The sequence below is a fragment of the Mixophyes fleayi genome, chromosome 11 (genome assembly GCF_038048845.1).
Source record: "Mixophyes fleayi isolate aMixFle1 chromosome 11, aMixFle1.hap1, whole genome shotgun sequence".
Lineage (NCBI taxonomy): Eukaryota > Metazoa > Chordata > Amphibia > Anura > Limnodynastidae > Mixophyes > Mixophyes fleayi.
The window spans coordinates 71051460-71069595 of NC_134412.1; the positions used below are offsets into that span (position 1 = coordinate 71051460).

Below are 18136 nucleotides of genomic sequence, written 5' to 3' on the forward strand. Positions count from 1 at the left end.
CTGACATAATGCGGAAGAATTCTTGAATTGTAAAGATAAACTTTTTTTTAATCCTACAAAAGGAAAAAATGTCACTGATTTGGGGACATTTTCCGTGAAGCCCAAAAGCAAGTTACAATAACATATTTCGCTTAACAATGTAAAAGGATTAGGTGGAAGCAGGCAGGAGGTTACACTTGGATTCTGCATACATAGTGCTATGAATCACTTTTGCTATCTTACCAATGCAGGAACATGGTTCCCTGTAACAAACGGCAAGAGATATTGGATAATAGCTTGCACTGTAAAGCCAATATCTGCTTCTTATGGTTTACAGCACGTATATGCTCTTTTCACCAGGTTAATAAATCCGTTTAGTGAAATAGCAAAATCTTGACAGCTGGGGCTAAATGTATCAACTGCTGATTTTTTTTCAACTTGCCGCTATTCGGTGAGTTTGCAGTGAAAATTTAAAGCGGCAATGGCTTTTAAGGCAAAACAATGTCTGTTGGAGAAAAAAATTGGCAGTTGATACATTTACCCCCTGGTCTGTATTTCCATTCAAGTGAAAGTCTCTGCCATTGTAAAGGTAGCTCCACACCATGTTTGTCATCCAACAGTGAACTTACCGACAGTCAGTAAAAATGTATAATTTACGCTGTCAGTAAAAAAAAATAAAAAAAATAAAAAAATGCAACCTGCTGGCATTACTAAGCTAGACATACTGGGCCTGTTATAGAGTTGGACTTATGCCACTTTGCATAACATAACTTTATTTAGCTCTGCTCCTGTTCAGACAGCGAACATACATATAAGCGTGCAGGCAGCGTTGGGTGCATGGGACACTTACACTACTTATGACTGGAGAGGCAGAACGGGGGAGGGGGGACATACAAACGCTGCGTACAGTAATGGCGTCTTCATGTAAATGCATTTCATGCAGATCTGCATAAACACTCATGTAAGCCTGATAAGAGGCATATCTTTTGCACCTGCTAGAGGGCAGGTACAAATGCTCACCAATGATGAGTTGGCGTAAACCAAGCATATATACGCTGCCCATGTGGAGCCAGAAGCATCTCAAGATGTGTACGTTGCTGCATGCACTGATTTAAAGAGTCATTTATGCTCATTTTACAGCCAATTCTGCATCGGCTCCAATGTTCACAATGTCAATAGTTCAGTGGAATTCCTAACCCTTAATTTACATTATCGCAGCCTTTGTCTTTACGATTGATCATAATTCAATTTCTATACATCTTTGTATTATTTTTGTAGAAACTAGAAGTTGCATAGGATGTGTTGGGCAGCACGGTGGCTCAGTGGTTAGCACTTCTACCTCACAGCACTGGGGTCATGAGTTCAATTCCTGACCATGGCCTTATCTGTATGGAGTTTGTATGTTCTCCCCGTGTTTGCGTGGGTTTCCTCTGGGTGCTCCGGTTTCCTCCTACACTCCAAAAACATACTAGTAGGTTAATTGGCTGCTATCAAAATTGACCCTAGTCTGTCCGTCTGTGTGTATATTAGGGAATTTAGACTGTAAGCTCTAATGGGGCAGGGACTGATGTGAATGAGTTCTCTGTACAGCGCTGCGGAATCAGTGGCGCTATATAAATAAATGGTGATGATGTTGATGTGTTGTCACGAACGTCCAGCCTGCCTAAGGTACAGCAATCTGAAACACATGGTCGTGACTGGAGTCACCTTTGTCACTTACCGATGAATATATCTTTTCTGCCACCAGAAAGAATTTACTTCGGCGTTCTTGAGTTCACCAAAACCAGTTTTTAATATTTCACACTTAAATCACATGCACATGAACATCACTTGATCTCGTAAATTCACAAAGAATCACGGAGAATATGCTAGATTAAATGCATTTAATCCATAAAATGTTTCCAAGGTTTAAGTACAAAACAGTTGATAACAAGACATAAAAAGGTTGCACCAATAAGTTTCATAAATAAAATAGGAATAAAAGCAGTCGCTAACTTACTATTTTAAGACTTGGCGTGAAAGGAGTACACCTTGGGAAAAATGGCACACTCCAAACTAGGCAAGTCTCTCCATAGAATGAACACCATTACGGGTTGAGGTAGCTGATTTTAACCTTCCAAATACTGCTCCTATCCCCACCTTTGGAAATTAAATCTCTCAATGTCAGGGTAGACTAGTTCCCAGAATGACACAGGGCTTTCAAACAGTTATCCATTTCCTGAGATATAGTCCTGGAATTTCAAAGGACATGACTTCTCAACTCTCTGCTCTGCCTGGCTGGCTGTTTACATACCCTCTGTAAGTGATATTATTAGAAAATGAAAGCATTTAGGAGCAACTCAGCCACGAATCGGAAGACCATGTAAAGTCAGAGTGGGATCAACGACTGCTAAGGCGCATGGTGTATAAAAGTCTCCAATGCTCTGCTGATTCCATAGCTGAAGAGTTCCGAACTTCCACTGGCATTAATGTAAGTACAAAACTGGTGCGGTGAGAGCTTAATGGAATGGGTTTCAATGGCCGAGCAGCTGCATGTAAGCCTCACATCACCAAGAGCAATTGCAAGCGTCGGATGGAGTGGTGTAAAGCGCACCGACACTGGATTGTGGAGCAGTGGAAATGTGTTCTGTGGAGTGACCAATCACGCTTCTCTGTTTGGCAGTCAGATGGACAAGTCTGGGTTTGGCGGATGCCAGGAGAATGTTGCGTGCCTGACTGCATTATGTGAACTATGAAGTTTATTCTAAGAAAATCTAAAAATATTGCAGATATCAAATAAAATTCGAACATAGACTTAGCTGAACCCAGATGTTAAAGATGATGATTCTGGAACAGCATGAAGACTTTCACATATCTGTAGACTACATGACCTTATTTCAGATAGAAGGATAGTATGAAGTGTATTGACCAACGCATTTCATCTGTTTTACTTCCTCAGGGGAGAACCTGAGGAAGCCCTGTATAATAAAAAGGACAAACATGTTGGGGCACAGCCTTTATACTATCCCTCTATCTGAATTAAATTCATGTAGACTACAGAGCTGTGAAAGAGTCTCCATAGTAACAGCAGTGGAGGTGGAGGAGGAGGGTCAGGGAAAGTAGTAATAGCGGTGGAGGAGGAGGGTCAGGGAAAGTAGTGATAGCGGTGGAGGAGGAGGGTCAGGGAAAGTAGTAATAGCGGTGGAGAAGGGTCAGGGAAAGTAGTGATAGCGGTGGTGGAGGAGGAGGAGGGTCAGGGAAAGTAGTGATAGCGGTGGAGGAGGAGGAGGGTCAGGGAAAGTAGTGATAGCGGTGGAGGAGGAGGAGGGTCAGGGAAAGTAGTGATAGCGGTGGAGGAGGAGGAGGGTCAGGGAAAGTAGTGATAGCGGTGGAGGAGGAGGAGGGTCAGGGAAAGTAGTGATAGCGGTGGAGGAGGAGGGTCAGGGAAAGTAGTGATAGCGGTGGAGGAGGAGGAGGGTCAGGGAAGGTAGTGATAGCGGTGGAGGAGGAGGAGGGTCAGGGAAAGTAGTGATAGCGGTGGAGGAGGAGGAGGGTCAGGGAAAGTAGTGATAGCGGTGGAGGAGGAGGAGGGTCAGGGAAAGTAGTGATAGCGGTGGAGGAGGAGGAGGGTCAGGGAAAGTAGTGATAGCGGTGGAGGAGGAGGAGGGTCAGGGAAAGTAGTGATAGCGGTGGAGGAGGAGGAGGGTCAGGGAAAGTAGTGATAGCGGTGGAGGAGGAGGAGGGTCAGGGAAAGTAGTGATAGCGGTGGAGGAGGAGGAGGAGGAGGGTCAGGGAAAGTAGTGATAGCAGTGGAGGAGGAGGAGGAGGAGGGTCAGGGAAAGTAGTGATAGCAGTGGAGGAGGAGGAGGAGGAGGGTCAGGGAAAGTAGTGATAGCAGTGGAGGAGGGGGAGGAGGAGGAGGGTCAGGGAAAGTAGTGATAGCAGTGGAGGAGGGGGAGGAGGAGGAGGGTCAGGGAAAGTAGTGATAGCAGTGGAGGAGGAGGAGGAGGAGGGTCAGGGAAAGTAGTGATAGCAGTGGAGGAGGAGGAGGGTCAGGGAAAGTAGTGATAGCAGTGGAGGAGGAGGAGGGTCAGGGAAAGTAGTGATAGCAGTGGAGGAGGAGGAGGGTCAGGGAAAGTAGTGATAGCGGTGGAGGAGGAGGAGGGTCAGGGAAAGTAGTGATAGCGGTGGAGGAGGAGGAGGGTCAGGGAAAGTAGTAATAGCAGTGGATGAGGAGGAGGAGGAGGAGGGGAGTTAGGAAAAGTAGTACCAGCAGTGTTACTGCTCCTTCATAAGCATTGGAGGGTAATGTGTCACAGGGAGGCAGGAGGGACAGCTGTTATTACAGAGGTGAGGGGTGGATGTTATTATAGAGATGAGGGGGGGGGATGTATTATTACAAACATGAGGGAAGAAATGTGTAAGACCCCACCCACTGCACAGAATGGTCTGTCTCCTGCTAGTAGTGCACACATTTCTGTATCCATGGTTTTAAAAATGTTGAGAGTCATGGCATAACTGTATAGAGGTTCCTTGAGTAAATCCTATGCGTTTATTATGTATAAGCAAGTTTTATTGCAGCTTCTTCAAACAAGTTCAATCTCAAAATGTGACCCTCAGCCAACAAAAGGTTTTGTACCGTTTAATATAATAATCATCAATTTATATAGCGCCACTAATTCCGCAGTGCTGTACAGAGAACTCGCTCACATCAGTCCCTGCCCCCATTGGAGCTTACAGTCTAAATTCCCTAACATACACACACACAGACCGAGAGGGCAATTTGATAGCAGCCAATAAACTTACCAGTATGTTTTTGGAGTGTGGGAGGAAACCAGAGCACCCAGAGGAAAACCACGCAAACACATGGAGAACATACAAACTCCACCCAGATAAGGCCATGGTCAGGAATTGAACTCATGAACCCAGTGCTGTAAGGCAGAAGTGCTAGCCACTAAGCCACTGTGCTGCCCATCACGAAACATCTCATGTCTGATATCATCTGGTATCCTTATCATACAGAGGGCAATAAATGTTATTGATGTGAATGGGTCTATAAACTCCTGTAATTATCTGTATAACGTGATTTATGATGTCATCATTTCAGTGTTTATCGGGAAACCTTGTGTATTATAAAGGAATAACCCATGCCTTACAGTAAATTATAACGGATAGCAGTAATCACCTTGGAGTTCTGTGACCTGAATAAAAAAAAAAAAAAATACTGGCTGCTTTTACACGTAGCACACAAATACTGGCCAGCTTTATTTTTAGACTGCAAATTAGAGATGAGCTAGAACACACCTTATCACAACTCTAAATCTCTCCCTATACTTTATATTTGCCCCAGTGAAGTGCAACATAGATTTGCAAGGTGCAAACTTGCTCTTTTTTTTTTTTGCCTTACTCCTGTCTCTACATGAATCCCTAAAGGCTCATATTTTGAGTAAAAAAAATGATTATCTTGAACACACTTTTGCCTAAAATCTGTCAGACTATACCTTGGGTTACACTGCCCCCGTAATGCATTAAATAAAACGCTGATGTGTGCAGATAGTCTGCTGTTGCATGTTGTCACAATACCAGAAGGAGACACCAAAGATACTGTTTGATGCAACTGTGGGTGCCCAGTACTACTGGTTATACAACAGCACCTCTATTCTGAGTATTCGGTCTTTTCCCGAATAAGTACATGGAAGCTGATTACAATACAGAACACTACAAACAGCAGCTCCCGTTCAGCATGTAGGTATTGATTCTTGGAAATACAACCTGATTGTCCGTCCTCTTTCAGGTACGAGAGGAACACCCTGGCTGACTCACCTTTTTTTTTACAGTGAAGCTACATAAGCACCTAACAGTGGAGGTGTAACCACTTTGGTATTCTACAACCAGCACAGTGCGGACTGATTAAATGACTCAGGAAGAGTTCACTGAACAACAACAGAATAGATTCTGCTCTGCTGTGAAGTGATCCTGCTCATTCACATCATCCCAAAAGGAATCTCACAGATAATATTACTCCAGAGCAAACTTTTGGTAAGTGTAAAAAGTTGGATTTTTTTTTCTTTTTAAACTATAAATTTCTTTTGCAGTTGCCTTGTGCCTTATAGATTGTGTTTGCACATTGTTCTACTCTGCTGGGCGAACAATTGAAAGTTACAATTGGTGTGAAATCTAAAGGGCTTAGTTTATCATTATATAAAGCACAGCGTCTGCAAGTGATACATGGTAACTGTAAGATTTGGACATTTTAAGCAGATAAAATGAATAGTTAGAAAGAAAATGCTTTAGTCTAAGCTAGGGATCACATAAGTACATGAAATCGCTTTATGCTACTTAGTATATATAGTAAGTATAGTTTTCCCTGCATGGTGACAGTCAATGCAGTTGTGTGGCTTTTATATGTACATGCTCTTGCGGTGTACTCTTTATTATATATTTATTGTTGTGGGGTTTTGCTTTTTTTGCTATTTATAATATTTCAACTGGTCATGTTTGTACCCATCAGTTGTAACATCATGATTAAATGGATCTCATTTGTAACTAAAGGTGCCCATACATATCTAGATCAGCTAATTGGCCCAATATCGCAGTGCTAAGGCGTTGAAATCAAAACAGAGAGTATCATCATAGGGCATGATGGGAAACAGATTAGCCTCTCGGCCAATAAGGACTATTGGCGTAAACGCCTAGCTCTTCACTGATTTAGTCAACCACGTATGTCTAGCGTTATTACTGGCATCCACAATTATTTTCTAAAATTATTTAAGTTACCAAAATTATTTTATAGTGGTCATAAGTCCTCCTCAACAGAAGATATTTTTTTAAAGAAAGGCTTCTTAACCATTGCTATTTATATGCTACCCTCCTATTTGCAAAAATATTGTGTACTACAAATCGATAAACTATTTAACATATTCGAATACCTAGTGACAACTACATCATTTTCTAGTATATCAATAAAATAATCTATGCAATACACAGATTATGTAAAAATGTAACAATGACTGAGCTGAGTTACAATCTAACTTTTTAGCTACTATTTTCATTAAGGTATTGCATTCAGTCCCCTGCCTTGCGGGAACGCCCGCTGGTTCTGTTTTGAACAGTGCTTGTGAAGCGTGTTTTATTTTTGGGGTGTGTGTGCAGTTTTATCTGAGGTGTGGCAGTGTTTCTAAATAAAGACAGGATCCTAATAAAAGTGTGTTATGGTTCTCTAGGAACGTGTTTGGAACAGTTAGACAGACAGCTCTTCATCCTGAAAGATGAAACATTTAACATAGCTGCAGTTATCTCAACATCAAACGGAGCATCAAGCTGGGTGTTTAACTGGGTCAGCCCAATTGTCCATAGTTCTAAACCCATGTCAAATAGCTTTATTAAAAGGGACCTCAAATTGTATAAATAATAAATATATAAAACAAACATAATAGGGATTATATTGTGTAAACCAGGCCTGGCCAACCTGTGGCTCTCCAGATGATGTGAAACTACAAGTCCCAGGATACCTTGCCAGCAATCGGCTGACTATCTGCTGGAAAAGCATGCTGGGGTTTGTAGTTTCACCTAGAGAACCACAGGTTGGCCAGGCCTGATGTAAAATAAATATCGGTTTTATATTTTGCATGAGGTGTTTATATTTTAGGAAAGTTCGAATTTTAAGATTTAAGAGTCAAAAAATTGGGCCAGTCTTGGAAAAATTTAGGGCTCCTATATGTCCTGGCTTTACAGGAACAGTCCCATTTTTTTTCCACACAAAATCTTTAAATCTTTTCCCAATACAACCAAAATGTGTAGCTTTATGCAAACATCAAGATAATTAATAAATTAAATTGTGTTTACAAATGTGCTGTAGACCATATCACACAACACATACTCAAACAGCTGATGGATGACAGCACATAATACTATTCTATAAGCCCTTAAGAGTCCGACTCAACGAGTACAGCCGTATGTATCGGGATTGTGTTGATTGGCTGACACAGGTGGGGAGTGGCCAATCAGTTTTCAATTTTGTAAGACCATATAACCGGGAGTGCAGTTGTTCACGTAGTCCAATAGATATGCTGCACAACCAGTGTCTAATTACTGCCTTTTAAAATTAGATTATTGGTACCATGTGCACACAGCATTTACATACAGTAACTGACATTTTTGACAAACTAATCTTTTATTGCATTTTTTCAGTGCATTCTCTACAGAATGCAATTAACTAGCATCTGAATGAGCCCTTGTTGTCTGAGGAAAATCCGTCTTATTGACCCCACAGAGATATAAGGTTTAGGTGTGTCAGAACTGGGAACATAATGCCTTATCCTTACTATGGCTCCAATGTGAACCAGAGCTGACAAAAACACATACATCCCTATCAGCAGATAAGATCGGCTGCTCTGACTGCGAAATGAGCATTTTATAACCAGTCCTATCCGGAGCTCTCACAGGAGGAACGAGCAGCATTGGACTAGTTTGTGAAATCAGTTCAACATATTTTCATGCAAATAAAAAAATCAACCATTCTAAAGCCAAGTAATTTATAAACCACAACAAAGAATGCTAGTAGCCACTCATATGTGTTGTAAACATGAAATAACCTTACTATATATACACACAGTCTCTCTGCAGATTCATACAAATACTTATAGCTAATCCAGCCTGATTAGCATGCACAACCACAATTAATGGTCACTGGAGCATATACAGTACACTAGGTGCTCTAGGAACCAGTTCTTTTCAGGTTTGATCCTATTATTTAAAGTAACTTCACACTTCTATGATAGCTAGTCAATGTATGTTTCCACCCATTATAATCTGTGCATTAATAACAAATACACCTGCACATGAAATATGCACTTTAATTATAATTATCCATCACTAGAGAAATCTTGAGCTGGGTACACACTACAGTTTTCATCCAATAATCGGCTAAATCAGCCGACATACGACCGCTCGTTCAAAAGTCGGGTCAGTGTGTGCAGTGACACGATGGTCGAAAGTCTGCCCAAATGGACGATTATCGCCTCATTTGGTTGGTCGTACCGTTTAATATTTTCGTTCCAATCTCGTTTCCGCTGTGTAGTGTGTATAAACTTCCGACCGATCCACAACAGTGAGTACGAAATTACAGTCATTGCTCACGACAACATGGCTGTAAAAAGTCGCTAAAGGGACGTCCGCTCTTCCCTTTATCGTCCTAAACAAGGCTAGTGTGTATGCAGTCCATGGACCGAGCGATCGGACCATCCATCGGCATAAAAAGTTGGTGGCAAATTCTGTAGTGTGTACCTAGCTTTAGTGTGATACGTTGCACCCTAAGGTACATTGAGGAAACTGATGTGAAAACATTATAGGCAGCACTCCATGGGGTGCGTTACTGCAAGGCCAAATCTTACAACGTATTTAATCACGGTTACCACGCTGATATATACTGAATGACCATCACGTTAGCCATGTAGAACTGTTTGCAGATAAACATATGGCCTAGACACAATGTACACACAGTCCTAATGCATGCTTTTGTTTTTTTATCTGTGGGGGGTATAATCCTTTTTTATGTCAAGAGAAACCAGTAAGCATGCGTTAGCCAGCAGCAACACCACTAATGTTCTGGGAAATGTCTGAGGCTTGAGCACCACATAAACGCCCCCTGCTGGTGACTGGTATTAAATCCAGTTCATTCAGCACGTTAGACTAATATATCATGACAAAACTAATTTACTTTAAGAAAACAAAGCTTAGCTAATAAATGTATTAAATCTTCTGAATGTTGGTTAAATAGTTTCCAAATTTTCATATATTATTTCTTCTAAATAAATCATACAAATAGCTAAAAGTCTTATTAAACTTGATATTGTAACGTGTAAAATTTGTTGAAACAAAATTCCCATAGAATTGTTCTTTCAATAACAATGTACAACAAAATATATTAAAATAAAAATTACATTAAAATAGAATTATACAGTTAACGAGTAGAACTCGTTCTGGCTAAAAGTGTGGGGCCTATTTCTAATGACCTCATGTTCAAAATGATATTAAGACCTGTGGCTTAAAAACTATATTAACAAAACCACATTATAAATCAATGCAGAGACTGTCAACATATATGGGATCTACAAAGTGATTTCCAGGCCTATGGTTTCAGGTCATAGGCACCTGCTTAGTTTGACTTGCGGGTAATCCAAGCAATAGCTAGGTCATTCCACATGAGAATTACCGTACAACACGGGACGTAAAACGTCCACTGATGCAAGTAACATTGAAGTAATCCTGCCTAACTATACATGAAGTTGTCAATCTCCATACTCAGTCACTAGGTGCCAGGTGTTTAGCAGGGATATTGGGCTAAACTGTCCATCTAATAGTGAGAACCTGACAGCTAGGTGCTTAGTGTTCTACCAATATGATGTCATGTAAACACGTTGGGAGGTATGAATGTGGATCCCCTTAGGTCATACATTCCAATCAGTCCCGTCTCCATTTATTGCAGTCCTAACACTATAAATAACCTGTTCCTTTGTACCAATTTAGTAGCACACGCGGATCTTCAAGATTACCCCAAACTATAGTTTGCTCCCCATATCCTCCCATGATGAGGTTAGAATGCACCACAGACCACAAATATAAATGCTGGAAGCCTCAAATTGTGTCGGTCATACTCAAAGCAAAACAGCATTTGTGATTGGCGGTTTGATGTTTGGATGAAGAAATCCTTAAGGCTGAATTGTAACATCTTGCCAAACATTGTAATCTGGGGATTACAGCTGACTGCAGTATGTAGGCATTTCAACATCGTGTATATTTCCCTGTCCTAGAGGTTTCCTTGCCATGTGATAAAGCCACAAGTGAGGCAGGAAGGTGTGTGTGGTGTGTGTCACATTATGTGAGCCATAAGGAACGGGTCATCATCAAGGCACTGAAACAAGTACCTCTATTATTTCTCACCAGGGACATGAATGTGTGAGGTCATCGTCTGGACCTTGACACTGCTCCCCAGTCGCTTGTGATGTAGTGGTGCCGAGAGACACGTAGTGCAGACAATGTACAGCTAATAGCAGTCACATGACACAGCCACACTCATCCAGTCACATGACACAGCCACACTCATCCAGTCACATGACACAGCCACACTCATCCACGTTCCCTCTCCAGGAATCTAATTACTGCTTATGTGAGAAACTCACCACATAAACAGCTAAAAAATGTAAACCATCCGTTACACATAAAATGTTGAAGTTATGCTAGTAATAAATACCATTACAGTGCGTCTAGAATGAGTTTTTAACCATTTTGTTAACTGGCTATGCAGGTTTTTTATTTTTGGTAAGAAGACAATCTTGATTCAGCTTTGATTTTTCAAAGGCAGGATTAGGGATAACAGATGTTGCCTTGCTCAACTGGCCTGGTAAAAACGATTATCATCCAGTCATTATACCTTGGGGGTAGATTTACTAAAATGTCTAAAAAAAGGAAAAGTGGAGGTGTTACCCATAACAACCAATCAGATTCTAGCTATCATTTTCTAGCATGTACTATATAAATGATAGCTGGAATCTGATTGGTTGCTATGGGCAACACCTCCACTTTTCCTTTCTAGAAGTTTTACCACATCTACCCCATGGTGTAAGTAGAGAATAGTTAAAGTTGCTTTTATAGCGACACCTTAGCCTGTGACTAAATTATATATACAGACAGCGATACATACTAAAGGGTGAACAAAACATTAAATGTTGTCAAAATGGTGCTACTGTTCCTAATGTTATCATGATTTATAATTGAATTACACAGATAAACATAATGCATTTTTATCTTTTTTAAGAAGAGCGGAAACAAAACACAATTTGGCCATAGTTCATGCTGGTAATAATTAGCCGACTTCCACACACAAAGGAACATAAAAACACTACGATACACTAAAACTCACAGGACTATTATAGCTTTGAATCTCTCCACCAGAGTCTCGTTTACAAAATTAATAAATAACAGATTAACATTTTTAATTCTAACAGATGAAAGACAGCTCTTAGAAGTAAAAATTAAGAAATGCTCACATTTCTCGTGGTGTTTCAACAGAATTATTATGTGCATATATATTATATAAACAAATTGCTTTACACAAAATAAAGGGAAATCATTCCAACTCCATAAATATTACAAGGAAATGACTGCGGGGAAAATACCGGAATGTGGTGCCAGGTAAATTTGCATTATCATTCGTGACATTGCAGTTTAATGCAACTATTTCTGGATTGTGGGTGTGTAAATAGGTCTGGACCAGAGAATAATAACACTACATCAGGCTCTAAACTTCTCTGTATGGAAGGTCCCTTTATTACAGTTAAAGAATAACCTTTTTATGCTCGAAAGCAGCATAATCAGTAACCCATCTCTAAAACCATCAGTAACCCATCTCTCTGAAACCATTCCTGCTCACAGTAGAAAGCCAGATTGTACATACTCTACATAGGCAAACCGAATGGGGAGGAGGGGGGTGGGGGTTCTAGTGCCTGGAAACCCCCATTCAAGCCTGTGGCACTGTATAATTGAGGTGGCTGGACCCTGCTTTCGCTTCACACAGCTTTACTTGAAAAGGGAGAGCTGCGTGCACCTAACAGTAGTGCACGCAGCATTGCCCATGTATATTATGGGGATAGGAAGAGTTGGAGAGCAGCCATGCACTGTCTAAAAGTATAGCCACGCCCCCATGCATGCTGGTCACGTGTGGTGTGGAAACCCCCCTCTACAAATCCTGCGTTTGCTCCTCCTCTAGTGGATGGTGGCATAGAAATTTACTGAGAGATAAGATGCTGCCGATGGTGGATTGACATTTAACATGTTATATTTCAACTTAGAAGTTTATTTCAAACATAGAAAGTTGGTCATTATTAAACAGTAGTAACACCTCTAAATAAAGTTGTAAACATCAGACGTAGATAAGAATTTAAGCTTTAGTCAACGACTAGCAGCTAAAATAAGAGAACGCTACAGTAACCTTTTGCAAAACGAGTGCCGTACACCACCTAGACTGAAAACGTGATTTAACTTCTGTCATTAAATTACCGAATGTGTCTAATAAAGTCTTCTTTGCCTCAACAGGCCCAAACCATGGATGCCGTTACGGAAGTCTGGCACACTCAGGTGGAACCAGAGGAAGGGGCGGACAACCGACCAGAGTGCTCCATCTGTTTCAACAGCTATGATAACATCTTCAAGACCCCAAAAGTCCTGCAGTGCTCGCACACGTTCTGCTTGGAGTGCGTAGCGCGACTAGTGGCCTCTCTCCCACCAGAAAACAAGCACGATAAAGTCCTGTGCCCCTTTTGCCGGCAACCCACGCCAATCCCAGAGAATGGGGTTCCCGCTCTACAGACAAGCCAGGAACTACTGTCTAACCTACCTTCCCACCTACAGCACGGAGAGCCGGTTTGGATCGAGGGGGACAAGCTTTGTTATAAACAGGATCCACAGTCTAACTCCAGCAACTCAGACTTGTGCATTTGTGTTGACATTGGGTTGAGCAAAAAAGAAAGCCCCCCAGAGCCCCCACCACGCACCAGACTCCAGAGGTATTGCTGTGGGTGCAGTGACTGGAAAAGACTCCTGGTCATCATTTTCATGGTCGTCATTTTGTTTTGCATCCTCCTTTGGCCAGTTCAGTGCATCTTGAAGACGGGTAACCTGCGGTGTACAACAGAATCGGCACCTACTAAGATGCCCCACTCTGCTCTACTGCTAACACCTGGCTTATGAGAGCGGAATCTACAGGACTGATGCTTACATCGCTCATGTAAAGAATGACAGAGCGACAGTGATATGGGTGTGAATTACACCGATTGGGACTTGCCTGTCTGCTTTAAGCTTGTTACATGCATCCCTTAATGGTAAATGCACTGTTCATGTATTAATGTACCAACTTCAGAACAAATTGAGGACGCTTTCCCTTCCAATGGGAGCTAGACAGATTGCACTTAATGGTCCCAGGCAAAGGACAACAGGGTGCATTAGAAGGGCACTTAGAAAATGCACGTGACAGATATGGGTCGATATGCGGTTACGAGATACAGTGACAAAAAAAAAAATACAGTATTACTTAACGGTTACATACCGGCTGGAGCATGACACCTCATCTGCGCTACATGCAAGCAATGGTTTATAATCAGTATTCAGAAACCGAATGTCAGGTCTTGGCCGAAAGCCACTGTGCGTAGTAGTGGTTTAAAAAACGAAGAAAAAAAATCTCAAGTCATAAAAGTGGTATATAGCAGTACAGCAGGAGGGACGAGATGTGGATTTTATTTGCTACAAATAACCATTTAACTGGTTGAGTGGAAGGAAATCATTAAGGAGAGGAATTGGATTTTTATGCTCCTAAAATGCCAGGTTCCACTGCAATCTTGAATCTCACAATAATGGAGCTGTAAACATGCATTTAACACCATCAAACGCATTAAGGAATACCCGTGAGGAATATCAGGATTAGAACAAGAGGGCACGGCTCTAAGAGACTAAAATGTTTTGGTGGTAATATATGTACGGAATGTTCCCACCTCATACGGAGGCTTTAAAAATATATCCTGAGTATCCAAATGACTTACACAAAAAATTCTATACTGCACATTTTTAACCATGATGACCGATTGTTTAAATGGAATGATTCTGTGGTTTGTTCGGTTTATTGAACTATTATGGAAGAAAGTTGAGAATGTAAACGTCTCTCTCTGGATTCCAGACATCACTGAAGGTTTAGAGGAACTGTGATTTAGCATAAATTATTAGAGGGTAGACAAATGCCGAAGGCCGCACTGTATAGGGCAGGCAAACGGCTAAGTGATTAGGAAACATAATATGATTTATAAAAAAAAAATTGTAATATGTAAATGTTAAAACAAAAAAGTATTTAAGAGACGGCTTTGCTCAACGGTGGACAACTCCCCCCTCCTCCTAAACTTTGTACTGGCAATGCATGTTGGAACTTGTAGTTCCACAACAGATTAAGAGCCATGTTGCCTATTTCTTACTTAATAATCTTCACTACATTTACTGCTGTGTCTACAAAAGGATTAATGTGAAGCCTTGTAAAACCTGAGCCACTTAAATACAAGAAATCATTAACAGTAATTGTCTGTAATGTTATTTCACTGTAAAGAAATAACCTATTTCAGTCTATTATTCTGCAGTGATTCTACCAACCACTTACACAGCAGTTATCAGTTTTTGTTTACGGGTAGCCAAATACTCAAATGGGGGCCATTTACTAACATAGGGGGCTATTTATTTACATTCAGACTTTTGCCCTATTAATTATCATCTTTCATTGCACCGATGGCAGATGAAATAACGGGTCAACTCATACTGTACTCATGTAGGGACAATGCTTCCGGTAGAATGGCTGCTTTATAAAGTGAACACCGGGTCCCAGAGTCTTTTCTGCGCATACAAGACCCTAGGTGAGGAGGTGTGATCCATGTATGTTAACGCAAGGGGAGATCAGGAAGGCTGTGGAGAGGGATCCCAAGATCCCTTTACCGCAATGCTCTCCCCATAGAATTGAATGGCTAACGTCATCTTCAGATGGCGTCAGGCATCGGGCCAAGATTAGCTTTTCGGAGCTTGAAAAAAAAAAAAACTGCCCAGACCGCAGTCCCCAGTGAGTATTGTGGACTGCGATTAATGCTGTAATTTGCCTAACGCAGGAGATCTCTCCAATATCTCTCGATTCAGGCTATTCTTAAGTTAACATTTTTTATAAAAAATGTCTAAATCATGTGAAAAAAACCCCATAGTTTATACTTCAGAAATAGACCCCGTAATATTTGCTTCATAAAAAGCAACCAAACATCTCCCTATTGCTATAGGTTATGCACAATTGCACCTATGCTATTTAAATAACCTCCGATGTGTCACTTAAATTTCATAGATTTATAACACAAAAATCAATGTGTGTCGACAACAAAGAACTGATCATAGGATTTGGCCCCTGACAGAATATACTGCGCATTCTATTAATGGGGAGAGGGAAAAGAAACAATTAAAGAAGAGCAGAATGCAGTTTTATATTTGATGATGTACGATTATTAAGAGAACCATAGATCTCTTATTTACTTTATTTTTGGCCTGCCTAATAGCACTTATTGACCATCAACAACACTGTGTCAAATTGTACATAAAACATGGTCTTTCAGTATTTTGTTTATGTATATTATATAATGTATATTTTCACGACTGTTAATAAATTTATTTCTTTATACTTTACAAATAACCATTATCGTTATTCCAAATTTTATATGCATAAAATGAGTACGCAACGCATATGCTCGGTTATTGCTAAGCAACACAAAACACGCATCTCACGATTGGACTAATCAGAACACACATGACTCAGGTGTCCCAAGCCATTTTTTTCCCCTGGTAGCTAAACACTGTTATAGTGAACATATAGACTTTGTATGGAAAAAAAAAAAACCCTCAAAAAAAATAAAGATAACCTTCTTTTGTTTTACAGACCAAAAAATTTATTAGACGTTTTTACAAAACAAAAAAAAAAAAGAATAAAAACAACAAAAAAAAATAAAAATATCTAAAACTCAGTGGCTTTTCTGAGGCACTTGAATAAATAGTTTGCCAAAACACTGAGGCAAAAAAGAAAAAAAGAAAAGATTGTTCTGTCATAATAAGTTACTGTAGGTGTGCTCTCCCCTCACAAGTGCACCGTTCTCACTCTCTTCTCTCTCACACTTGTGTACCTCCTTCTGGAGCTGGCTCGGGGGCTAGGCAGGGGTAAGCTGCAGAACTGGGGGCAACTCCAGACAGCCGTGGCCAGGGAACGGAGACAAAAACTGCTGTCCTGCAAAAAAAGGATTCACAAAAGCACACAATTATATATTTCCTTTATGGAAGATTGAAAGAGACCTCTGACACACATCAAAAGACCTGTAAACAAAGCCCAATACTTAAGGGTTTTTTTTCCAGCTTGAGGCGACATTAATTTGTAGCCTGTACATGCCTTACTGCAACAAATACTGAGGGGATATTGATTTATATATCCACTTTCCTTCCTTAGCCATTTATTATAGTCATTTACATTCGTTGCCCTTGGTTAAGACACAGACCTGCTATACTCTCCGTGTGACACAAATGTGTCTAGCAGCTTAGTGTCCTATACAAGGGCAGCAACAATATACACTATGCCTGAGGAAGTCACAAAAAGCACTGAAGAAGAAAAAACTCTTTTAATAAAAGTCACAGGATGGTGGAAACAAAATAATAAATTATCAGCTCCCAAGTTTGAAAACTCCCTTTAAAACCTTTAGATGGGCTCACAGGATAGGTAATGAAAAACAGAGTTAAAAGATGGTTATTTTAGCCTCATGAGAAATTTAATTAAAGAACAATTAAGAACGCTCTATTTAGCATTGCCTAAACAAAAATATTTCTATCATGTGGTTTTTTTTTAATGACATTTTCTCCATGTTGTGGCAAACTGTAGACCAGGGCTGAAGAAGCTGCGGCTCTCCAGGTGTTGTCAAACTACAGCCCCAGCATGCTTTGTTAGTCTATAGCTGGCAGGGCATGCTGGGACTTGTAGTTTCACAGCACCACCTGGAGAGACAGTGTGTCCAGACCTGCTGTAGGACGTCACCTGAACTCTCCATCCCGTGAATGAGATACAAATAAAAAAATACTAGACGTTACCTGCCACAGCAATTCCTTAAACTTTCACTATAGTATTTAAAGGAACAAAATGTATTTATCTAGAAAAATAAATAAATCCATATTCACTTAATGAAGATTCCATATCTGATAGGGCCGAGCGGTCTGAAAGACCTTCCCCTGTATGGGCCAGAACAAGCCCCTATGGCCAGAACAAGCCCCTATGGCCAGAACAAGCCCCTATGGCCAGAACAAGCCCCTATGGCCAGAACAGGTGCCCCTGCCAAGCATCACTCAGACTCCCAGGAGAGCAGCTCTTACTCTTTCAGCACTGGTGCATCTCTACCAACCGCCAAGGATTATCTGCCAGCGTTGCTTGTACTTGACATGTGTGTGCTTCTAATATTCAGATTCTCATAGACACAGGTAGAATCATCGTTCACTCTGTAAACAAAACACAAGAAGAAAAATGCACGTGGACATTGAATTATTTTATAAGGAACAAGTTTGTCAGTAAGTAAAGATAAGAGAG

General features: G+C 40.7%; 2 protein-coding genes across 2 annotated transcripts in view; one reads left to right on the plus strand and one right to left on the minus strand.

Annotated features, from left to right (window-relative positions):
* The first annotated feature begins 5798 nt into the window (after window positions 1-5798).
* Window positions 5799-16213, plus strand: RNF223 (ring finger protein 223). The gene is made up of 2 exons (XM_075191552.1): window positions 5799-5997; window positions 13051-16213. The coding sequence occupies exon 2, from the start codon at window positions 13060-13062 to the stop codon at window positions 13702-13704; it is 645 nt and encodes a 214-aa protein (XP_075047653.1). The 5' UTR covers window positions 5799-5997; window positions 13051-13059; the 3' UTR covers window positions 13705-16213.
* A 238-nt stretch (window positions 16214-16451) lies between these two features.
* The window catches only part of LOC142107896 (tyrosine-protein phosphatase non-receptor type 11-like), a 95466-nt gene continuing 93781 nt past the window's right edge, over window positions 16452-18136 (minus strand). The window contains exons 15-16 of the mRNA XM_075191550.1: window positions 17926-18048; window positions 16452-16798 (exon numbers count right to left, since the gene is read on the minus strand). Of these exons, the coding sequence (XP_075047651.1) occupies window positions 17964-18048 (85 nt within the window). The 3' untranslated portion in view covers window positions 16452-16798; window positions 17926-17963. The remainder of the gene's footprint in view (window positions 16799-17925; window positions 18049-18136) is intronic.

What these genes read in the sequence shown, in the direction of transcription:
- RNF223 (XM_075191552.1), top strand. Translation starts at nt 13,060, where the DNA reads ATGGATGCCGTTACGGAAGTCTGGCACACTCAGGTGGAACCAGAGGAA.